Source organism: Fukomys damarensis, unplaced genomic scaffold, assembly GCF_012274545.1.
Source record: "Fukomys damarensis isolate Sample0158 unplaced genomic scaffold, DMR_v1.0_HiC HiC_scaffold_13, whole genome shotgun sequence".
NCBI classification, from domain to species: domain Eukaryota; kingdom Metazoa; phylum Chordata; class Mammalia; order Rodentia; family Bathyergidae; genus Fukomys; species Fukomys damarensis.
Window position 1 is genome coordinate 14654223 of NW_022900925.1, and position 20937 is coordinate 14675159.

Below are 20937 nucleotides of genomic sequence, written 5' to 3' on the forward strand. Positions count from 1 at the left end.
TTTTGGGACTCCAACAGGTTTTAAGATCTCTGCAGGAAATATAGCCACACTGGCTCTTGAGTCTGTGATATTTTGTGCCTTGGACTTGGACTGCAGTTGAGGCTGGAGATGTAGATGTGGGGATCCCCACCCACACCCGAAGGAAAACAGGGAGAGTCAGGGAGTCATTGAAGAGTATTGTATAGCTGTATTGGGTACAGGTAAATTCCTCTGTTCATAAAAGGTAAATTCTGTTTACTGCAGCCAAGGCTGAAAGCTATATAATACCTATTTGCTTGGTTCATTATTTTGTTTAGGAAGCAATGGCCAGAAAGAGTTCATATGTTGCCATTCAAAGCAATGGGATGTTGCTAATGTTATAAATGATTACCGTCTCTCTTTGAAATCCATGGTCTGCCCTCAAGGATCCAACATGGAGGTTAATCAAGACACATTCACTGAAGGCCAGAATTGTAAAAGGAGAAAAACTCATATACCTTTGTGCCTCTGTGGATAAATAGCAATGATTGATATTCTAAATAGGTATCAATCACCTGGGTGGGGGGGGCAGGGTCTTAACCAAGCCTTTCCAGGAAATATCCCTGACCCCCCCACCCTTACCGAAAATCCTTGTATACGCTTGCTATGTGACTTGCTTCCCCATTTGACCCCCATTTAATCAATAGTACCTGGGAAATGTAATCTTATTGGTTGGTCATGGTTTTTGCCCTACCTCATGCCCACCTTGTAATTTTCCATTGGGTCTTACAGTTTTGTCCCACTTTGTACCCACCTCACCACATACATGGCTTTCCTGTATAAAACATGTTTGAAAATTAGGACAACCCACTTTCCAGTTCCTCTTCTGTCTCTCTTAGACAGAAGCTTTCTTTCCTTCAATAAATTTTTCCTACTCTTTAAAAAAAAAAAAAGAAATCTATGGTCTGATAAAAATTAATAGAACCAGGTCTATTTTATTTTATTTATTTATTTTGTTTTGTTTTGTTTTTTTTGAGACAGGGTTTCACTATGTAGCTGAGACTGACCTGAACTCACTGTGCAGTTCAGGCTGGTTTTTAACTCACAGGGATCCTCCTGCCTCATCCTCCCACGTGCTGGGATTACAGGTGTGTGCTACCATGCCCGACTAGGTCTATCTATTTTTAAATGTGTGGTTTTTACAAACTGTGCATAAAACACACACATTTTAAAATAGACTAAATCTTGGAAACAGCCCATTTGCCCATCATTTGGAAATTGGATAAAGATGTGGTTTTTCTATAAAATGGAATACTACTCAGCCATAAAGAATGAGAAATTAGATTCATTCATAGGAAAATGGATACATATTGAGTATATACTCCTAAGTGAATTAAATAAGTCACACATGTGTAAATACCGAATAGTTTCTCTGATGTGAAAAGCTATAATAGTACATAAGAGCCTAATGAGATAATTGACCATGTGAAATAGGAAGAAAAGGGCTAAAGGTGTAGGGAAAATGGGAAGGGTAGGGGAAAGGTAATAAGGGAAAAGAAAAAAATATGACAAAATGAAAAAATGGGTAAAGTGTTTGTAAATGGGGAGGGGAGGAGGGGTTGAAGGGAGGGCATGGACAAGGGGGAAAAAATGAGAACCAAGACCTGTTATGTAAAGGTACAAGATCCCAAAAATGAATGTAATTGTACTGTATACCTAAAATGTACCAATAAACTCAATAAAAGAAAAAAAAATGTGTGGGTTTGACTGAGGTTGAAATTGAGTTGGTAAGGATACAGATTCTTCTCAAGGACTGCAGCTGTTTGTTCAGGAGATCCCTGGGAAAGCTCTTTAAACTAGCTTTTCAGAGGGGTTTCTTGTAAAGTGCTGAAGCAGCTGAACTGTGTCTTGACTCACTTAGCTTTATATATACTATGCCATTTTTCATCTTTTCTTTTCTTATAAGCCTAACGGAGGTGAGTTCTGTCCCAGAGCACTGTGATAGGTTCATAGGACAGAAGCTGCTAAAGAAGTTTACAGAAGCTGAGCATCCTGCAAGCCATGTGTCCTATTCAGTTCAATTAACAAGGGTTTAAGTATACATTGTGTCTCATTTGTAGCTTTTTTTCTTTTTTTGGGTTGCTTTTGTTGACTGCAAGGAATACTTTCTAGGAATAGTTTCTCTGTAGTCTCTTTGTTCTTGTCCTCTCTGCTTGTTTTTTGGATCTTTTCTTTCTCATCCAGCCTCCTAAATGTCAACACTTACTAAAGATCTTACTTTGACCCTCTTCTTCCTCCTTCTCCTTTGATATATTGTAAAATCTCATAGTTTCAACTGTCATCTCACTGTGGATCTCCTCTAAATATTTTTATTGTCCCAATTTTTTCCTTGAGCTTTTGCCCACACTTCTGTGGCATCTAGGTTGACTTTTTTACCTGGACTCTCAGACTTACTAAACATTAACTCATCCTGTTTTTCTCTGTTGCAAGCCAGGTTTCACAGGAAGCAGACTTTTAAGATAGACATTTGTGTACAGGAAATTGGTTGGTGAATGCTCAGCAACTTCCTACAACTCTGAAAGGGCAAGAACGAACGAAGCAGGATTGTGGCACAGAGAAATTGAACTGCACAGTAGCTGTAACAACTCCTACGGAGAGCTCTAGAGCTGAGCTAACCATTGAGAGTAGTCTCATATGGGACGCTAGGGCTAAATCTGTATACCCTGTTTCTCTCTGCACCAGCTAGTTCATTGGCTAGAGTGACACTGGGGAAATGCCTCTGTTCATCTGAGGGCAAATCTGGGGAAAGGACCCAGCTAAGAGCACCACTGCCAGCACTCCAAGCAGCTGATGGGACAAATGCTTTAGTCTGGGAGGGGATCTGGGTAGTATACCAGACCATTTACTCCATCACCAAGTGTGGTTCCTCTCATGCACAGTATCTGTCATTGGTACAGTGCGCCCTATTAATTGTCTCAGCCTCACTGCTTTGGGGGGTTTGTTTGTTTGTTGGGCTTGGGTTGTTTTGTGTGTGTGTGTGTGTGTGTGTGTGTCTGTGTGTTTGTTTTTGAGACAGGGTCTTTGTAGCTCAGGCTTGCCTCAAACTCACTAGGGAGTCCTCGAACTCAAGGTGATCCTTCTCTCTCAGCCTCCCAAGTGCTCAGATTACAGGCATGTGCCACCAAGCCCAGAACTGCTTTTGTTTTTAAGTTAAGGTATACTGTATATAAACAGTAATGCATAGATATTATGTGGTCAATTTGATGAGTTTTGACAAAAGCCAACCCCATTTTTATTTTTTTCTTATTTGTATGTTAAAAGTGTTTGAAAACAGGAACCAACTTGAAATAGTGTAAATAAGGAAAGAAATGTGTTACAAGGAGCTTGGGGACAACAATATAGCCAAGTCCACAAAAGGCCATTGCCTGGAAAGTCTTTTCATACTCTACTTTCTGCATGTTACCTGCTTGTCTTTCCTTCCTGGTACATAAGCTTCAATGAATAGTAGCTTTAATTATTACATTGTCTCTGTGCCTGTGTATCTGTGAGTGTGTGTAAATAGCACTATCTCACTTTTAAGTGGATATTCTACAATATGTCCCATAATATATTTAAGTAGTCCTCTATTTGTGGACATTTAGGTTTTTGCAGTCTTCCCTGAATAGTGAATTTCATTTGTAAAACTTCATGCATATCTTTAAATCTTAAGATATTTTTCACTTTCTTTGATTTATAGCTAACTGCATGCCTGAATCCTGTCAGACTCCTAAGGGTCCAGTTATGTCAGATTCATCTTTAAAAACTAAATGCCTAGCACAGGATCGTGCATGTAGTATCTCCTTAAGTAAATGCTGACTGAGTGAATTGGTTCAGCGCTATGTGAATTACCACTTAGAAGAGATCTGGTCTGGTGACCAAGCAGTCCAGTCAGTGCTTGAGATTTACAGGAGTCTGCTGTATAGACCCTGACCTATTGGAGTTTGTAGTCCAGTGGGGGAAGCTTGATGAATTGTTTATCTTGTGTTAAAGCAGCTCTGAGCTACATTTGTGGTGAGCCTTAAGGATATAAATACTTCCAGAGTCCAGAGGAAGGAGTCCTGTTAGGTAGTATAGGTTTGGTATGTGCAAGATCTTGAAGGATAGACTTAGAGGAAAGAGGTAAGTTTTCTTTTCTTTCTTTTTTTTTTTTTTTTTTTTTGGATCTCACTATGTAGTTGAGACTGACCTGGAACTCAGTATGTAGCCTAGGCTGGTCTCGAACTCACAGTGATTCTCCTGCCTCAGCCTCCTGAGTGCTGGGATTACAGGTGCATGCCACCACACCTGGCTGAAAGAGGTAAATTTTGAGAATAAAGGTAGGAGCTCATTCAGGGGCATGGAGGAGAGTTTGTTATTTTGTTTCTTTTTGGCTGTAGTCATTACCATCTTTTGATGTAGTATCCTTTTAAAGAAATTACATGTGTTTCATAAATACAGCTGGTAATTTTTTTTTTTTTAATCAGTCAGTCAATTCTATCCTTCAAATGGAGGAAATTTTGCAAGAAAATGAAGTTGAATTGGTGCTTTTGAACTTATATGTTTGGTAGGAGGGTGCTAATCCCAGAATTATAGAACATTACTCTTTGTTACCAGTGTTCAGATTTAAATTTAAATTTTTTTTTTATTTCTGGCACTGGGGATTGAACCCAGGGCCTTTGCACAAAGCTACATCTCCAGCCCTTTTTTTATTTTGAGACAGTCTCACTAAATTGACTCAGGCTCAGGCCTGCTGCCTCAGCTGCTCAGAGTGCTGGGATCACAGGTGTGCACTACCACACTCAGCTAATTTAGCTGTTATATTTCCTTGTTCTATAGTATGCCATTGCACTTTTTTTTTTTTAGACAGTATCTCACTTTATAGTTCAGGTTGGCTCTGAACTCACTCTGTAGTCCAAGCTGGCCTCAAATTTGCAGCATTCCTGCTGCTTCAGCCTCCTGATGTTGTGTTATTTTGTTTTAGAAGTATCTAAAAAAATGTCCATAAATTGAATTTTCATGTTTTACCTCTTTGTTTATGTATATATTTATTTATACGTATTTTAATTTATCATCTGATGTTTTAAAAACAAAAATATTTCCTAGTGTTTTGTTACTTTTCTTTAAGATTTTAGGCCAGGCCTGGTGGTGCAAGCCTATAATCCTTGTACTCTAGGACAGTGAGGCAGGAAGATCCCATGTTCAGGCCCAGCCTTAGTAGTTTAATGAGACCCTGTTTCCAAATATTTTAAGAAGAGCTGGGGATGTAGCTCAGTGAAGAGGTCCTGGGTTCAGTCCCCAGTATTGGATGGAGTAAAGATATCAGAAATCCTTATTTAAAGAAACACTTCATTGGTCTTTTTTAAATAAGACATATTTCTGTTTCCTAATTTAGTGTTATTTTAAACTTAGTTTTACAGATCTTCTTGTCTTCTTTTTCTCTTAAATTTTTGGAGACAAGTCTTACTGTGTAGTTCAGGCTGGCCTTGAACTCACTATAAACCCAGGCTGGCCTCAAACTCAAGGTAATCCATCTTCCTGCCTCAGCCTGCCAAGTGCTGGTATTATAGGCATGTGCTACCACCACACCCAGCTATAGATCTTAATGGCCAGTAGATCTGTCAATATATAATATATTCCTGTGACTGTTTGGGGGTAAAATATTCTTGCATTGTGATAATGTTGATTTTGTTTCACCATTGAGATAACTTAGGACAGTAATTCTTGGAAATGTTTTAATGCAGTATAAGGCCATGTGTTATAAAAACAAGATAACTGCCCATTTTTTATAAAATACTGATTGCTGCAATGAGAAAATAGTTATTATTCCTTAGGAATGAATATACTTATTCCTCTCACATAATGACAACTATACAATTGTTGGAGAGTTTTCTTCTTTTTGCCCCCCTCATTTGACTATCAGGAAAATCAGTTAAATTTTAAGTCGTTTCATGGTAGACCATTAACCTCTTTGACATATTTTCCTTTTTCTTGGTCCTGAGTTTCTAATCTATTTTTTTTTTTCCCTCCAATACTTGGAATTAAAACCAGGGCCTTTGCACTGAATTGTATCCCTACCCCTTTTTATAATTTTAAATTTTGAGACAGGGTTTTGCTGAGTTGGTCAGGTTGGGCTTGAACTTCCAATCCTTCTGCCTCTACCTCCCAGAATGCTAGGATTACAAGTATGTGCCACCCTGCCTGGCTTTATCATCTACTTTAGTGTTATTTCATTGTATGATTTTATCTAAAATGTCACTAGTCTTTTGTGGGACAATGTATAAAAATAATATAAACGAGAAATTTAATCTAGAATAAAAATAATTTCATATATATTTCAAACTATATATAATAATTATATGTATTATATATATATATAATATAATATAATTTCCATAAGTATTATTACCCATGTTAGTAGACTTTACTAACAAAAACCTGAGGTAATCAGCTTGTAAAGAGAAAGGATTTCTTTTGTCTCACAGTTTTAAAGGTTTCAGACCATGGTCGGTTGGCCCTGTTTCTTTTGGGCTTTTGGGTAGGAAGCACATCACAGTGGAGAGCATATGGTGGGGCACAGTCATCTCATCTCATGGCCAGGACAAAAAAGAGAGAAAGAGAAAGGGGCTTTGGTCTTACTGTCCCTTTCAGTGAAGTGCACACCTCCACTTGAAACTTCTCACTAGGTTCACCACCTCCAGTTAGCACCAAGCTAGAGACTAAGCTTTGTCACATAGGCCTTTGAGGGAGATATTCCAGATCCAAAGTACAGCGATCACAAATTGAGCAGTCAGCTGGATACAAATCTGGGAGTGCTGTCATCAGAGGACGTGCCCATTGTGGAGCCTATAGGTTAGGGCAGTGGTGACCAACCTATGTCACTCATGCCACGGCAGGCGCGTAGAGCCCTGTTGGCATGTGAGCCAAGCTTGTATGTTTCAATAAAAAGCTGTTGGTATATTGAAAGCTCTGTTATTGTTTGTTTTTTTTTTAAGACAAAAGATGTTAATATATGAGTTGTTTTTTCTAAACTTAAACCTCAGTATTCAGGTTTAATTGTGGTGTTGCAATAAATGAGTTTTGGGTTGCAGTTTGGGCACTTGGTTTCTAAAAAAGTTTGCCATCACTGGGTTAGGGGATTTGCTGGTAACTCTCTGGGTTTCTAATCATCATGAAGTACTGCCCCTTCCCCACCCCTTTGGTACTGGGGATTGAACTCTGGCACTTGCAAGGCAGGTGGCAGAACCACTGAGCCAAATCCCCAGCCCTCTCTCTCTCTTTGTTTTTTTTACTGGGGATTGAATTCAGGACCTTGTGCTTGCCAGATTGGCATGACGCCACTGAACTATATCCCTAACCCAAGTATGGCCTTTCTCACTCTCTTCTTTGGTGTAATTCCTTTATTTAGCTGTTATTTTCCTGGCTCCTTTTCTCTGTGCCCCCTACCACCACCACTGAGGACTGAACTCAGAACCTTGCACTTGTCAGGCAGGCACAGCACCACTGAGCTATATCCCTGGCCCCTCTTTTCTGTTTTAAAACTAGATGTGCCACAGTGGTGGGGTTGGATGTAGTCATTACTTAATCTAGTTTGGGTACTGATTTTGGATTACAAAGCTTTGAGGAACCATTTTAGGATAGGTTACTGGAGCAGAGCCATATGAATGTGTAGATTGCAATCACAAGGAATCCACCAAAGAATTGAGTCTTATCATTGGTCTCATTTTTCAGTACTATCCCTCAAAGTTTGTTTAATAACTTTAATTTTGCGTTCTGGAAGCTTCCTGAAACAGCTAATTTCTCTTAATCCTAAGAAATCCTTGCTGTGCTTGGTACCTTCTCTGCCTTACCTTAGAATTGTTTTATTTTTGGCTTCCTTTATAAACACACTCAGAATCTTTTTGAAATCCTTTAGGAAGCCATAAAAAGAAAGGAAATTAAGTTAATACGTTAAAATAGAAGCTGAGTGCCCCCCCCACTGCCATACCAGAGGAGCTTTCTCTGAATCAAAATGTTTGCTGCCATTATTTCTTACTAACTTTTACTGTAGGCCCAGTGTGCTTTGAAGCTTCATACCAGCTGCCAGATCTCTCCCTGCTGTATGAGAAGTGACATAGCTTTATTTATTCCTTCTCATTGTTGCAGCCAAAACTTTCTTCTAGGTTGGTTAATAGGTATGCCTCTTAGGAAGCCTCCTGCACACTTCTGCTCCTCCACAACCTGAAACAACTGAACAAGACACCCCGATCTGCTTTATGGATTCCACAGAGTTTACCTACCTGACGTAATTAAAGCACTATTACTCTTTTCTACTCCTAAGTATTTGCTTTCTCTGAATAATGGGAGGCAAGCTTCCCAATCTCTGGCAAATAGAAATTCTGTCCTACATGATCTACTTGTACATCTTCCAAATGAGCTGCTGGAATGACAGTCCCTTTTCTCTTGGGCCCTGTTATAAGACTGGTTTGGTGCCAGCATGCCACTCTCATTGCAGCAGCTCTGCTTGCCCAAGAGAGAACAAGTATTTGGCTAACCCTGGAATGAGCCAGGAACTTTTGGGTGGCAAAAATATTAGCTCAGAGACACAGCAAAGGTGGAAATGGCCAGAGTGTATTTTGAATGGGGCTTTACATATTTATTTATTTTCCAGGACATATATAATTGCATAGGTATTTCCTTGAAAAAATTAAGCATTCCTTCAGAAATATTTTCTGTTTTCCCTTGTGGTGACTAGATAGTTTGTTGGCTGTCTTGCCAAGGTGTGTAGAACCCCAGGACCTTACTTGGTCCTTGTGCCCCAAGTGTCTGTTAAGAGGTCCTGGCCTTTCTGAAGGTCATTCTCTCCTTCAGAAGGTAATGGTTATGCTATAATTCTGTAATGAGCTTTGAAATCAACCTGATTAAAGGTTTGAATTCCCCATTCAGCCAGTTACCAGCTGTGTCATTTTCATTTTTTAGTTTCTTTCCTTTTTTTTTGGTACTGAGGATTGAACTCAGATCCTTGTGTTGGCAAGGCAGGCGGTGGAACCACTGAGCTAAATCACCAGCCCCCAGCTGTGTGATTTTCATGAAGAAAGTTTCCTTGATTTCTTATTTTGTTTCTGTGTCTCTGAAGTAGGGTTAGCAATATCAGTTTGCAAGGATTTTCTGAGTGTTAAGAGATGGCATACAAAATACCTTGCCCAGGATATTGGAACATGCTAGGTACTCAGAAAACAGTTTTATCAAATCAACCTCTAGTGATGAACTCTTAACATCTGAAGTGATGGTTCAGATCAGTGTCCTTCTAAATGTGTGTTGTCTCCCCCTCCGCCGTGTGTGTGTGTGTGTGTGTGTGTGTGTGTGTGTGTGTGTGTGTGTGTGTGTGTGTGTGTGACCCCCTCCGCCGTGTGTGTGTGTGTGTGTGTGTGTGTGTGTGTGTGTTAAACCCAGGTCCTCATTTATGCTGGGCAAATACTCTCCTGCTGAGCTATATCCTCAGCTCCCTCATTTCTCTGATTTTAAAATATCTTTTAAAAGTTTTATTAAGGCATAATTAAGATATTTTAAACTGTGTATACTTAAAGTATGCAGTTTGTGTTTCTTTGCAGTCCATTCTTCCTGAACCCTTTCATTCCACAGGCAACCACTGATTTCTCATTTATGCTGGGCAAATACTCTCCTGCTGAGCTATATCCTCAGCTCCCTCATTTCTCTGATTTTAAAATATCTTTTAAAAGTTTTATTAAGGCATAATTAAGATATTTTAAACTGTGTATACTTAAAGTATGCAGTTTGTGTTTCTTTGCAGTCCATTCTTCCTGAACCCTTTCATTCCACAGGCAACCACTGATTTGCTTTATATCACTGTAGATTACATTTCCTAGAATTTTATATAAATGGAATTTGACAGTATGGTCTCTTTACATAATGATTTGGCATTCATCCATACTGTGATGTGATTTAATAATTTGTTCTTTTATTCTTGGGTAGTGCTCATTGTATGGATATACCACGATTTATCTACTCACTTGCTGATGGACATTTGGATTTTTTCTACTGTTGGACTGTTATGAATAAAACTTCATGAAAATTCAAGTGTAAATTTTTGTGTGGACACTTGCTTTGAGTTCTCTTGGGTAAATAGCTGGGAGTGATAGCTAGGTCCTTTAGTAAGGAGGTTTTAACTTTTAAGAAAATGTGCGATTGTTTTCCAAAGTACGAGTTGTATCATTTTACATTCTCAAAGCAGTGTATGAAGCTAAGCATTGTGGTGCACACCTTTAATCTTGGCACTTTGGGAGTGGAGCAGGAGAATGTCAAATTTAAGCCTCACCGAGTCAACCTAGTGGCTTATTGAGACTCTGCCTCAAAATGAAAAATAAAAAGGGCTGATAATGTGACTCAATGTGAAGGCCCTGGGCTTGATCACCGGTACTGCTAAAGAAAAAGCAGTATGTGAAAATTAGTTATTGTCCATCCATCTTTTTTATTATAGCATCCTTGTGGGTGTAGACTTACGTTTGCAGCTTTGATTTGCATTTCCTTCATGATTAATGGTATGGAACCTCTTTTTCATGTTTTTATTTGCCACCTACATATTTTCTTTGCCTAGTTTTCCATTTATTAAACTGAAAGAGTTCTTTTGTATCCTAGATAGAAGTTCTTTTTCAGAGTTTTTTTTTTTTTTCTGTACTGGATATTAAACCCCAGGCCTTGCACATGCTAGGTATGCAGTTTACCACTGAGTTACATCACTAGCCATGTTATAGTTTGGTTTGATTTTTGGTCCTGAAGATTGAATCCAGGTTCTTGAGCATGCTAAGCACATATTCTACCACCAGCCCTGATAGATGTTCCATAAATACATTATTTTCTCCCAGTGAGAAATTTTTCTGCAGCCTCATTTTTCATTCCCTCCTCCCAGGGTCTTCCTGTGTGATTCAGGTTGGCCTAGGAGTCGCAGTGATTTTCCTGCCTCAGTCTCCTGAGTGCTGGGATTACAGGCATGCGCCACCATGCCAACCATGATGAAGCTTTTTTTTTTTTAAGTTTGATGTCATGGGTATCAAAGACCTGTTTAATTCTGTACTACACCTGACACTACCAATTAAACAAATGTTTTCATACTCTTCTGATGAATGGTCCAAAGCAGTCCTGAAAATGAGAGCTTTCCTTTATGAAGAAAACAATGCTAAGCCAACTGATTTCCCTGCTTCTTTTTGCTTGAACAATGCCCATACTGAGGGCTTGACATTTGTATTTCTACTTACTTTTTTTCATGTTTAAACAGCTCACTTGGCTTCTGCAATTCATTGTTCTTATCATCTTTCTGCACTTTCTCATCACCTTCACCTTGTGCTGTTTGACATGGATTTTACTGATTCAGTGAGTCATAGCCTTGATGATTTTCTTCCTTTATTCCATATTCTTTACATAGAATTTCAGTCTTCAGTGAACTCTCCCTTATTTTTTCTTAGTTTCCTTTGGTTGTTCCTGGCACTTCTTTGCTCAGGCCAGAGAAGGAGCTGTCCACCTGGCCATCTCTGGCAGCCATACCAGGCAGCACAAGATGAGAATAAGGGACATCCTCTGGAGAGGGTAATCAGCCACTTTTTATTGGGAAAGTGTTGCTAAAATGTCTTGTTACCCCTTTGTATGTAGACAAGTGTCTAGACTCCTATGTCAGATCTTTGTAGGGTTTGCTTGTTTACCTTTCTTTTATTTGGAAATACTTGCAGATGCGCAGGAAGTTGTTTTAAAGATATACAGAGAACCTACGTAACCATCATTCTTCCTTTCCCAGTGCATCTTGGATAACTTTAGTACATGTCAACATCATTAAATTGGTGTTGATGTACTCCACAGACTACATAAATTTCAGTTATACTTCCACTTGTGTGTGCATGTTCGTTCTGAGACATCACATGTGTAGTTTCATGTAACTACTACTACAATTGATATGCAGAACTCTTCCATCACTACAAGTTTATCTACTGTACCTTTAGAATCTCCCCTATCCTTTTCTGCTTCTATATCCTAACCCCAGGAATCAATCTTTTTCATCCCTATTATTACATTATTTCAATAACATTATGTGAGTAGGATCATATTGTGTATTGCCTTTTGAAATTGGCTTTTTCACTAAGCACGATTTCCTGCCAGCCTATCCAATTTATTGCACATATGAGTGGTTTGCTCCTATTTATTGCTGAGTAATATTCTGTGATACAGATATTCCGATTTCTTTAACCATTCACCTGTGGGAGGACATGTGGGTTATTTCTAGTGTGGACTGTGTCAGTAATGCTGCTGTGAACATTTGATACAGGAAGTTTTCATTTCTCTAGGATAAAGCTCAAGAGTTCAGTAGCTAGGTCAGAAGTACATTTTTTGTTTATTTTGAGACAAGATCTCTCTGTGTAGTCCTGGCTGGCCTCAAGCTTGCAGTGACTCTCCTGCCTCAGCCTCCCAAATGCTGGGATTACAGGCGTGCACCACCACACCCAGGTCATAATTATGTATTTAGGTTAGAAGAAACTGCCAAACTATTTTCTAGAGGAGCTATATGATTGTTACATTCCCATCGACAGTATATGAATGATTGAGTTTTTCTGCATCCATACCAATAAGATGTGTAGTGATAGCTCATTGTTATTTTAATTTTCACTGCCTGTAATTAATGACTACAGTGAACTTACTAATGGCTAATGATACTGAGTATCTTTTCATGTGCTTATTTTTTCTATATCTGTGTCCTCTTTGGTGAAATGTCTGCTCATATATTTTGCCCATTTGTCTTACTGTTTTGAAGGTTCCTTGTATAATCTAGATGCTAGTATTTGGCACATGGTTTGTAAATATCCTAGACTGTAATTTGCTTTTTCATCTTCTTTTTCTCTGTAATACCCCTCCCCATGTGTTTGTGCATGCATGAGGTTCAGAGAATTGAATCCAGGGACTTGGCACTGAGCTATATCTCCAGCTCTTTTCTTTTGAGACAGGGTTTTGCTAAGTTGCCCAGGCTAGTCTTGAATTTGAGATCTTCCTGTCTCAGCCACCCAAAGTTCTGGGATTACAGATATATACCACGCCCAGCTATGGATTGTGCTTTTGGCATTAAGTCTTATAACTTTTCACTTAGTCATAGGTTCTGAAGATTTTCTTTACCCTTCCCTTCGAGTTTTATGGCCTTATGTTTTATTTCTAAGTGTTATGAGTTATGAAAGGCTATCCTTCCTTTTGGACCTAACATCAGGAAAAAGAATTCCTGCCACTTCTTTTTCAAAATTGTTTTAGTGGCTGGGGATTCAGTGGCACTATGCTTGCCTTACAAGCACAAGGTACTGAATTCGATCCCCAGTATTGGAAAGAAAAATAACAACAAAAACCCAAAATTATTTTAGTTGTTCTAAATTTGTTGCCTTTCCATACAAACTTTAGAAGTTTATCTTTGTATACAGAATCCTTTCCTGAGATTTTGATACTGTAGCAATTGCATTAAACCTGAATGAAGATCTGTTTGGGGAGAATGGACATCTACCTCCACAGTTTTCAGTCTCAGTCCATGAACATGGTAACTCTCCTCAGTTATCTAGATTACTTTTAATTACTTTCATAAGCATTTTGTAATTTTCAGCATAAAAATCTTATATATGTTTTGTTAGACGTATACCTAAATATTTCATTTTCTTTTATTGTAAGTGATGTTGTATTTTCAATTTTGGTTTTCACCTAGTTGTCATTATCTCAAGAGTAGTTTTTTTAATGAAGAACTGTGGTTGGAGCACTCTGAAGTTTTTGTATTCATAGTGAAAGAGAACCGATCAGTTGGAAGATACAGCTTGAGTGTCAAGCCTTTTAAGACTGGATATGGGAAAGGTAAAAAAAATAAAGCGAGGTGAGGGAAAACAGGTATGGCAACAGTGTGGTCACAAGAACAGATGGAGTTGGATTCAAATCCTGCTCTAGCACTAACTGGCTTTGTGTTCCTGGACAAGTCATTTAATCTTTCTGAGCTTGTTTCCTCAAATGTAAAAAAAAAAAAGAGAGAATTGTTGGCTATGGCAGCATAAGTTCAAGGCCACCCTGGGCTCAAAAATAAATTTAAAAATGAAAAAAATAGAAAAAATTATATGTATGTAGATGCTCTGTAGCTAACACATATTTCACTGTACTTTAGCTATTACTTTTGGCTACAGTGAGTCATGTGGTGCATGGTTAGGATCCACAAGTGAAAGAGATAAATGTATCATCTCTTTGGAATAGCATTTTTAAAAAACCTCTTCATTGTGCCAATTTTCTTTTTATTTATTAATTTTTCATGGTGCTGATTTTCAAGGATGTGAAATCTTGACATAGCTCTTGCCCTTAAGAGGCTTAGCATGATTTTATTGGGGAAACATGCCCCCCCCACATATATTTATATATCATTTGGCTCTTTTCTATTCATTCATTCTGGAGCAAGGTATTGCTCATTAAGTTCCAAATAATGTGGAGCAGACTTGGGTCAGAGAACTTTGTCCGGATTTGTTTGCTCTTTTGTACCTGCTCATCAGGTAGCTTCTGGATGTTGCTGATGACAGAATGTATAAGAGTTGAAGGGGGCATGTACAGATTTAGAGGAAGGGAGTCATGTGGGAATATGTAATTAATTTTTATACTTTCCCCAGTAAACCATCGACCCTTTTTATGATGTCATGAGGGATTCCTTAATTTTGCAGCTGCTTCCTGATTGCGTCAGAGAGGAGCCTCTCACCCCACAGCCTGGAGCTGTATTCATACAAGAATTGGAAACAAATGAAGTGCTGAATATCTAATGGCTTCCACAGGGAGAGCCAGTTCAGACTTCCCAGGCCTTCTCCTGCAAGGTCTTCCTCAAGTATTTCTGACCCCCTGAAGTGTCTTTGTTCTAGAAAGGCAGTACTTGGCCTAGAGCCAAGTAGGTGGAAGCCTGGGGACTCCTTTATACATACCTCCCAGTCTCCAAGTATTCTTCAACCCTATTTCTCCTCTTTTCTAGATCTCTTTTGGTGACTGTTACCCTTCTTGAGTCCTCATGATCTTCTGAATCTGCCAAGAGTATCAGTGAAGGTCCTTGACTGTTCTCTTCATCCTTTCCCTGTCCCCCTGCAAATATAACCTCTGTCTTTGTACTCTTTCTGCAGCATTTTCTGTATTTATACACTGCTTTCCATTTCCTCTTTTTTTTTTTTTTTTGGTACTGGGGATCGAACTTGGAACCTTGTACTTGTGAGGCAGGTGGTGGAAACACTGAGCTAAATCCCCGGCCCTCCAGTCCCTCTTCTACCACTCTTATAAGAAAGATGTTTTATTTATTTGACATTTTAACATGTATGCAGTGTTCTACATATAGTTTCTCTTAATTAAAACAAATTCATGCCCTTTTAGTTTTCCATCTGGTCTCCCTCCCTGTTATCTTTTTCCAGCTACCCTAATCTGTTTTAAATAGATTAATATTCATAAAATACTGTTATTTCATTCAGAAACTTTGAGTATCTTCTTACTATCTATTGAGTCAAGTTGGAGTTCCCTATTCAGCACTGAACATCTTGCACTTTGTGGTCTGCAGAATTACTGCTTTGTGTGCATGCCTCATGTTGCATACAATCCCTCCTGCATCAGCCAATTCTATCATTATTCACTTCTTGCAGCCCAGCTCAGAAAAGGTCTCTTCCATGAAACCTTCTCTGATAGATACTACTTAAAGTGAATTCTTTTCCCTCTGAGGACAGAAAGCATCTTGCTCCTGTCTTCATTATGGCATGTAATACATTCTCTTGAATTATATTTATTGGGTACATGTATATCCATCCTTCTGTTTTCCTTATTAGATTATTATCTTTTCAGGACAGGATCCTATTTTCCTTTCTATCTTCTACAATTGAACATCAAAATAAGTGGGTTTTTTGTTTGTTTGTTTGTTTGTTTTGTTTTGCTTTGCTTTTTTGAGACAGTGTCTCACTATGTGGTTGAGACTGACCTGGAACTCACTATGTAGCCCAGGCTGGTCTTGAACTCACATCCTCTTGCCTCAGCCTCCCAGTGCTGGAATTACAAGCGTGTGCTACCACCCCTGGCAAAATAAGTGTTTTTGGAATTAATGGAGAGGTCACTTGGTTAGGTTGGGAAACCTCCCCCCTCAAATCTTACCACTTTCAGAGGAGCTCTAGAAGAAACCAGAATTTTACAGTCCTGGAAAACCCAAAGACTTCAGCAGGTACGACAGTGAGAGCTCTTAAGGAGGAAATGTTACTTTCTACATTCCTCTGTTTTGTCTTGGCTGTGCTCTGTTCAGAGAGATAGCGTGGTTTGCTTTATACTCAGTCATCCTTGCTGTTCCACCATTGTGCACGAATATTTTGCTTGGGTGTCGTGTTGCTTCTAACACATTCTCTCTGCTCCTAAGGGATAAAGTGCTACTCTGAGGGCATGGACATCTGTGTTTCTGCTTTGAGATTTTTTTCTTCTCTGGTTTCTGTACAGTGGGTACCTCCTTCCACCTCCTTTTCTGCCAGCAGCTGCCATAGGGGACTCTGTAGCTCAAGCAGCAACAGCCAAGAGATGCTCTCACTGCCCACTTCCTTTAGACAAGGAGTTTTGAGTGAGGAACTGTGCCAGCCCTGCATCTGACTGGTGACTGACTCATGTGAAAAGCAGCTTTATGTCTGAAAGATAAGAGCTAACAAATGGCCTCCAGGTGGTATTGGTTTGGAAGTGACTGACCATTCATTTCCTCTCATTGAGAGGAGATGGTGGGAAGGAAATTGGTGTGTAAGTGGTCTTGCCTGCATTTTTCTCCAGCTATTAGTGAAGCAGCCATGCAGATAGTTTTTTTTAAATACTAAAATGGCTAGTAGTTCCTGGTGTTCTCTGAATCCCTCCCATTGCTGTCAGGGTACCAGAATTATGTGTCATTCATCCATGTCTTCCCTTCGTTATTCTTCTCATCCTCTTGCCAGGAAGCTAGCTGTGTACACCAAGGGAACTCTGCTAGTTCCATTGCTGCCAGATTTTTCTGTGACCAGCTAAATACCATCCCACTGGCATGGATTTTCTTCAGAACTCTCTCTCACAAAATGTGGTACCCTGTCTCAGGAATTGATCAGAAGTAGTAGTTCTGAATCATTCATTGTCCCTTGGCTGGGCTTAGAAGTCCAGGCAGGTGGGCCTGCCTCCCTTCCCCTCCCCTCTTCCCTGTCCCCCTTCTGCCTCACTCCCATTTCCTGCAGGAGGATGCTTTGCCATCCTGGAGCCATCAGGCACAGCTTTGCTTTGGCAGCACCATTGCACACACACTGGTGGGAGAGGGGACGTGTTTATCACTTTTCCTGGAGATTATCTGTTTAAGCACTTCTCTGACAGTTACAATAACAAGGGCAGTGTGTTGTGTTTCCCAGCAGAAGGACACTTGCTGTTGAAAGATGTATAGCACTAATTAGAAATACATAACATCCGGCCACATGGCAGCCTTCTCCTGGCCGCTCCATTTCCTGATTTCATACAACTTTGACGACATTTGGTTTATGTTATCCATGAATATGTTCTCAGGAAAATGAGAAAGTCTCCCTGTTACATAGGAATGAGAATATTTCTGCTTGAGCAGGTATTTGGCCACAGGGATACTTGGAGTTGTGGTCACTTGCTCACAGGCAAAACCAAGTTCCCTCAGGTGACTTTCTTAGTAAGAAATATTTCTGTCTGACTTCCTTAGCCAAAATCTTCCGCTGAAATCCTTGAGCAAGCCTGCTTTTGGAAAGAAGGGGAAAGGCTATTTCACAATGTTAATGAGTTCTTCAGCTCATGTCAGGCTCCTGCTATCTGACAAAAAGCCAGAGGAACCTAGGCAAATACCAAGGCAAACAATGCCTTTTCCTCCCCACTCCACATCATTTGTTGGCCTGTTCCAACCCAACTCCAGGGTGTTCTTCAGACTAGGGTCTATTTCTTAAGTCTAGCCCCAAACTGGGGTGGACTCTGGGAATCTAGGTCCTGTTTTCCCACCCATTTATATAAGGGTAAATATACTCAAGGAGAGGAATCTTATGGCCTGTAGAAGCCCTATGTGAGACTAAGAGCATCCTTTGGAGATACCAACAAGTAACATGATATTTCATTTCATGCGCTGGGTTCAAGTTGCCATGGTTGCTTGGGTAAATAATGATTTTTCTTCAGCCTATTGAAAGGCCCTCCAGTTGCAGAAACCATGATTTATTTGTAGCTATATTCTTTTTTTTTTTTGTACCGGGGATCAAACTCGGGTCTTTGTGCTTGCAAGGCAGGCAGTGGAACCACTGAGCTAAATCCCCAGCCCAGTAGCCATATTCTTTACAGTATCTAGCACATCACATATACTCAGTATATGTTATCATACCAACAAGCCATGGAGCAGAACAGGCCTTCTAAAAAGTGTGAACCATGAGGAGCAGTCATGAAGGTGGCTTCTAGTTGTTGTTCTAAGCAGTAGTTGAGCCCCTCTAGGCAATACACCAAAGAGGTTTTTGGTATTGCTGCCCTACCTGGTACCATACCTTATAAGAGCCAACCTGGGCTCCCCAGAGGCCTCAGATATTGTTGCCCTTAAGTAGTTCATTCTCCCCCTTGAGCTTGGGTTCTGAGATGGTCTAGTCTGATAACTGTTTGTCATAACAGAAACGGCTTGGTGAGTGTAATCTCCCTCTGCTAGATCTCACTGTTATCCAGGCTGTTGAGAGTGTCTCTTGCCATACCCAGTCTCTTGGAGCAAAGACACCCACCTCACCCCTTCAAACCTTCCATGTGCACGTAACATCTGCCTAAGCTGCCCAGTTGAATGAGGGGTCACTAATGTTTATTCAGCCTGACAACTACCAGAATGTAGCCTCCATTCGGTATCCCATCTTCCTCTTTCCTGGATTTATTCCTTCATTCCAGGCTTTGCTGCTAAATAGAGGCTGGCTACTGGCAATGTTTGGCAGGAGTCTGGACCAAGCTGGGATGGAGCTGACAGTAATGCTGCCTGTGGCAGGCAGAAGGAGAGAGGTTGGCAAACTTACGTGTCTTCCTTTCCCTGCTCATATCCTCCTTCTTCATTCTTGAATGCTTGTTTTCTTTTTGTTTAGCAGAGGTTTATGGCCTTACCTGGAGAAGATCGAGTGTTGTGATCTATACCAATTCATAAATTGTTATCACTTCCTTACAACCTATCACAATCGACTTGGAAAGTGAGAGGGTAACATTTTGTACCAGTGGGTATTTGGAAGGATGGCTGGGAAGCCACATGGAAGTATTGGTCCACTGTTATTTCTATGTTGGGCCCTTTGGAACAGCATTCTATTCCTTAATTCTAGGACTTTAAAAGCAGTTTGGGGCAGGCTTTGTGTGCTCCAGTCATACAGAGACTGTTAGAAATAGCTGTGGTTGTATAGCATCTCCTGGAGTAACTTTAATTAAACCCTTTGACAAGACTAGCAGGCTGACAGAGAGGTTAAAATGCAGGCAGGGACTGAGATCAAACCTATGGCTAATTATACTTTTAACACTTGAAGATTCTAAGCTCTCCTGTGTTACAGAAGGAATTAACAGATTAGCTGCTGCCAGAGCTAGTGAGCTTGGGCTCTGTATCTATCTCCTGTGGGTATTGGATGTCTCCTCTCCTGAGGCTGCAGGTTGAATTGCTGCCTGCCCTTTTCATCAAATCCTTTCCAGTCTGTATGAAATGCTATTGAGGAGGGCACTGACAGTGAGTAGGTATGGACAGGAATATGAGAATGTGTTACCAGCTCCCACGAAAGACTAACTCTGCCTACCAAAAGAATCACTCCTTTCAGTGACCTATAGCCAGAAAGAAGTTAGCCAGGCTGAAAAGTAAGGGAAAGAGGCTGCTGGTATTGGGAACCAGATTTGTTTTTAGCCTTAGAAAAGCACTGAGTAAGTATTATGTGCCAAGCATTGTTATAGTAAAATTAATTAATTCAGTAAAAAATAGGTTTATTATGTCATGTATATTGTCTTAGAAGGAGAAATATAGAGGAGGTAGACATGGAATGAAAGGTTGGTTCCAAAGAACCAAAGGTTGGTTCTTCCTCCTGTTCCTCCTCATCTTCTTCTCCTCCTTCTCTCTTCTTCCACCTTCTCCTCTTTCTTCCTTCCTCCTCCTTTCTTCTTTTTTCTAGAAGATAATTTTTAAATCTGGTGGTTGTGCTCCTGCTGGCTGTACATTAGAGACTGGGCTAGTGAATGAACTAAATTCTTGTTACAGTACCTTTACCTTATCAGCAGCCAACTGAAGGCAGAGATCCTGCAGCTCCAGCTCATATTACCCACTGTGAAGTAATGGGTCCTGGGAAAATAGTGCAGAATCTACACGGGTGATGCTTATGGACATTGCCAAGTGCTTGTTCATGTGCTGGGGATGCTGATAAATGCTTCACTCATATTATCTTCCTTTGCCTTACAATTCCACTTTGAGAGAGGGAATGTTACTACCTATACTGAGATAAAGAAAAGGAAGTTGGAAACATGGCCAAGGAACCATCTGTCCTAAGGTACAGAAGTAACCCTCAGCCGCCAGGTCACTGATCAGGGTTCCTTTGCCTCTCAACAGACTGCTTTTCAGAGGAGTGTCGCTCTGTGATCCAGGAGCAAGCTGCAGTCCTTGGCCTTGCCATGTTTTCTCTTCTGGTGCAGCGCTGCACCTTCCTGCTTAAAGAGTCTGCCAAAGGTAAGCAAGAGGGACTCTTAGCTGGCATGCTTTCCAGCTGTCCAGACTTATCCAGGAAGAACCTCAGAGTGCTGGGCTGCATTCCTCTACTTTCCTGTCTTCTGCCTTCTGATATCCGCCTCAACTACTCCTAGCTCTGCAGTCTGATGATGTCTCAGGTCCTCTCTACTCCTTGTGGATCAGTTCCCTCCTTTTCTCTTTTAGTTGCTAGGAGCTATACTTAAGAGCTGTTTGTTTGCCTTTTTTTTTTTTTTTTTTTGTGG

General features: G+C 40.2%; 1 protein-coding gene across 2 annotated transcripts in view; it reads left to right on the forward strand.

Annotated features, from left to right (window-relative positions):
- Positions 1-20937, forward strand: part of Smg6 (SMG6 nonsense mediated mRNA decay factor) — a 234931-nt gene that overhangs the window by 83076 nt on the left and 130918 nt on the right. For both annotated transcript variants that reach the window (XM_010642132.1, XM_010642131.3), the window contains one exon: positions 20558-20674. In XM_010642132.1, the coding sequence (XP_010640434.1) occupies positions 20558-20674 (117 nt within the window). The remainder of the gene's footprint in view (positions 1-20557; positions 20675-20937) is intronic.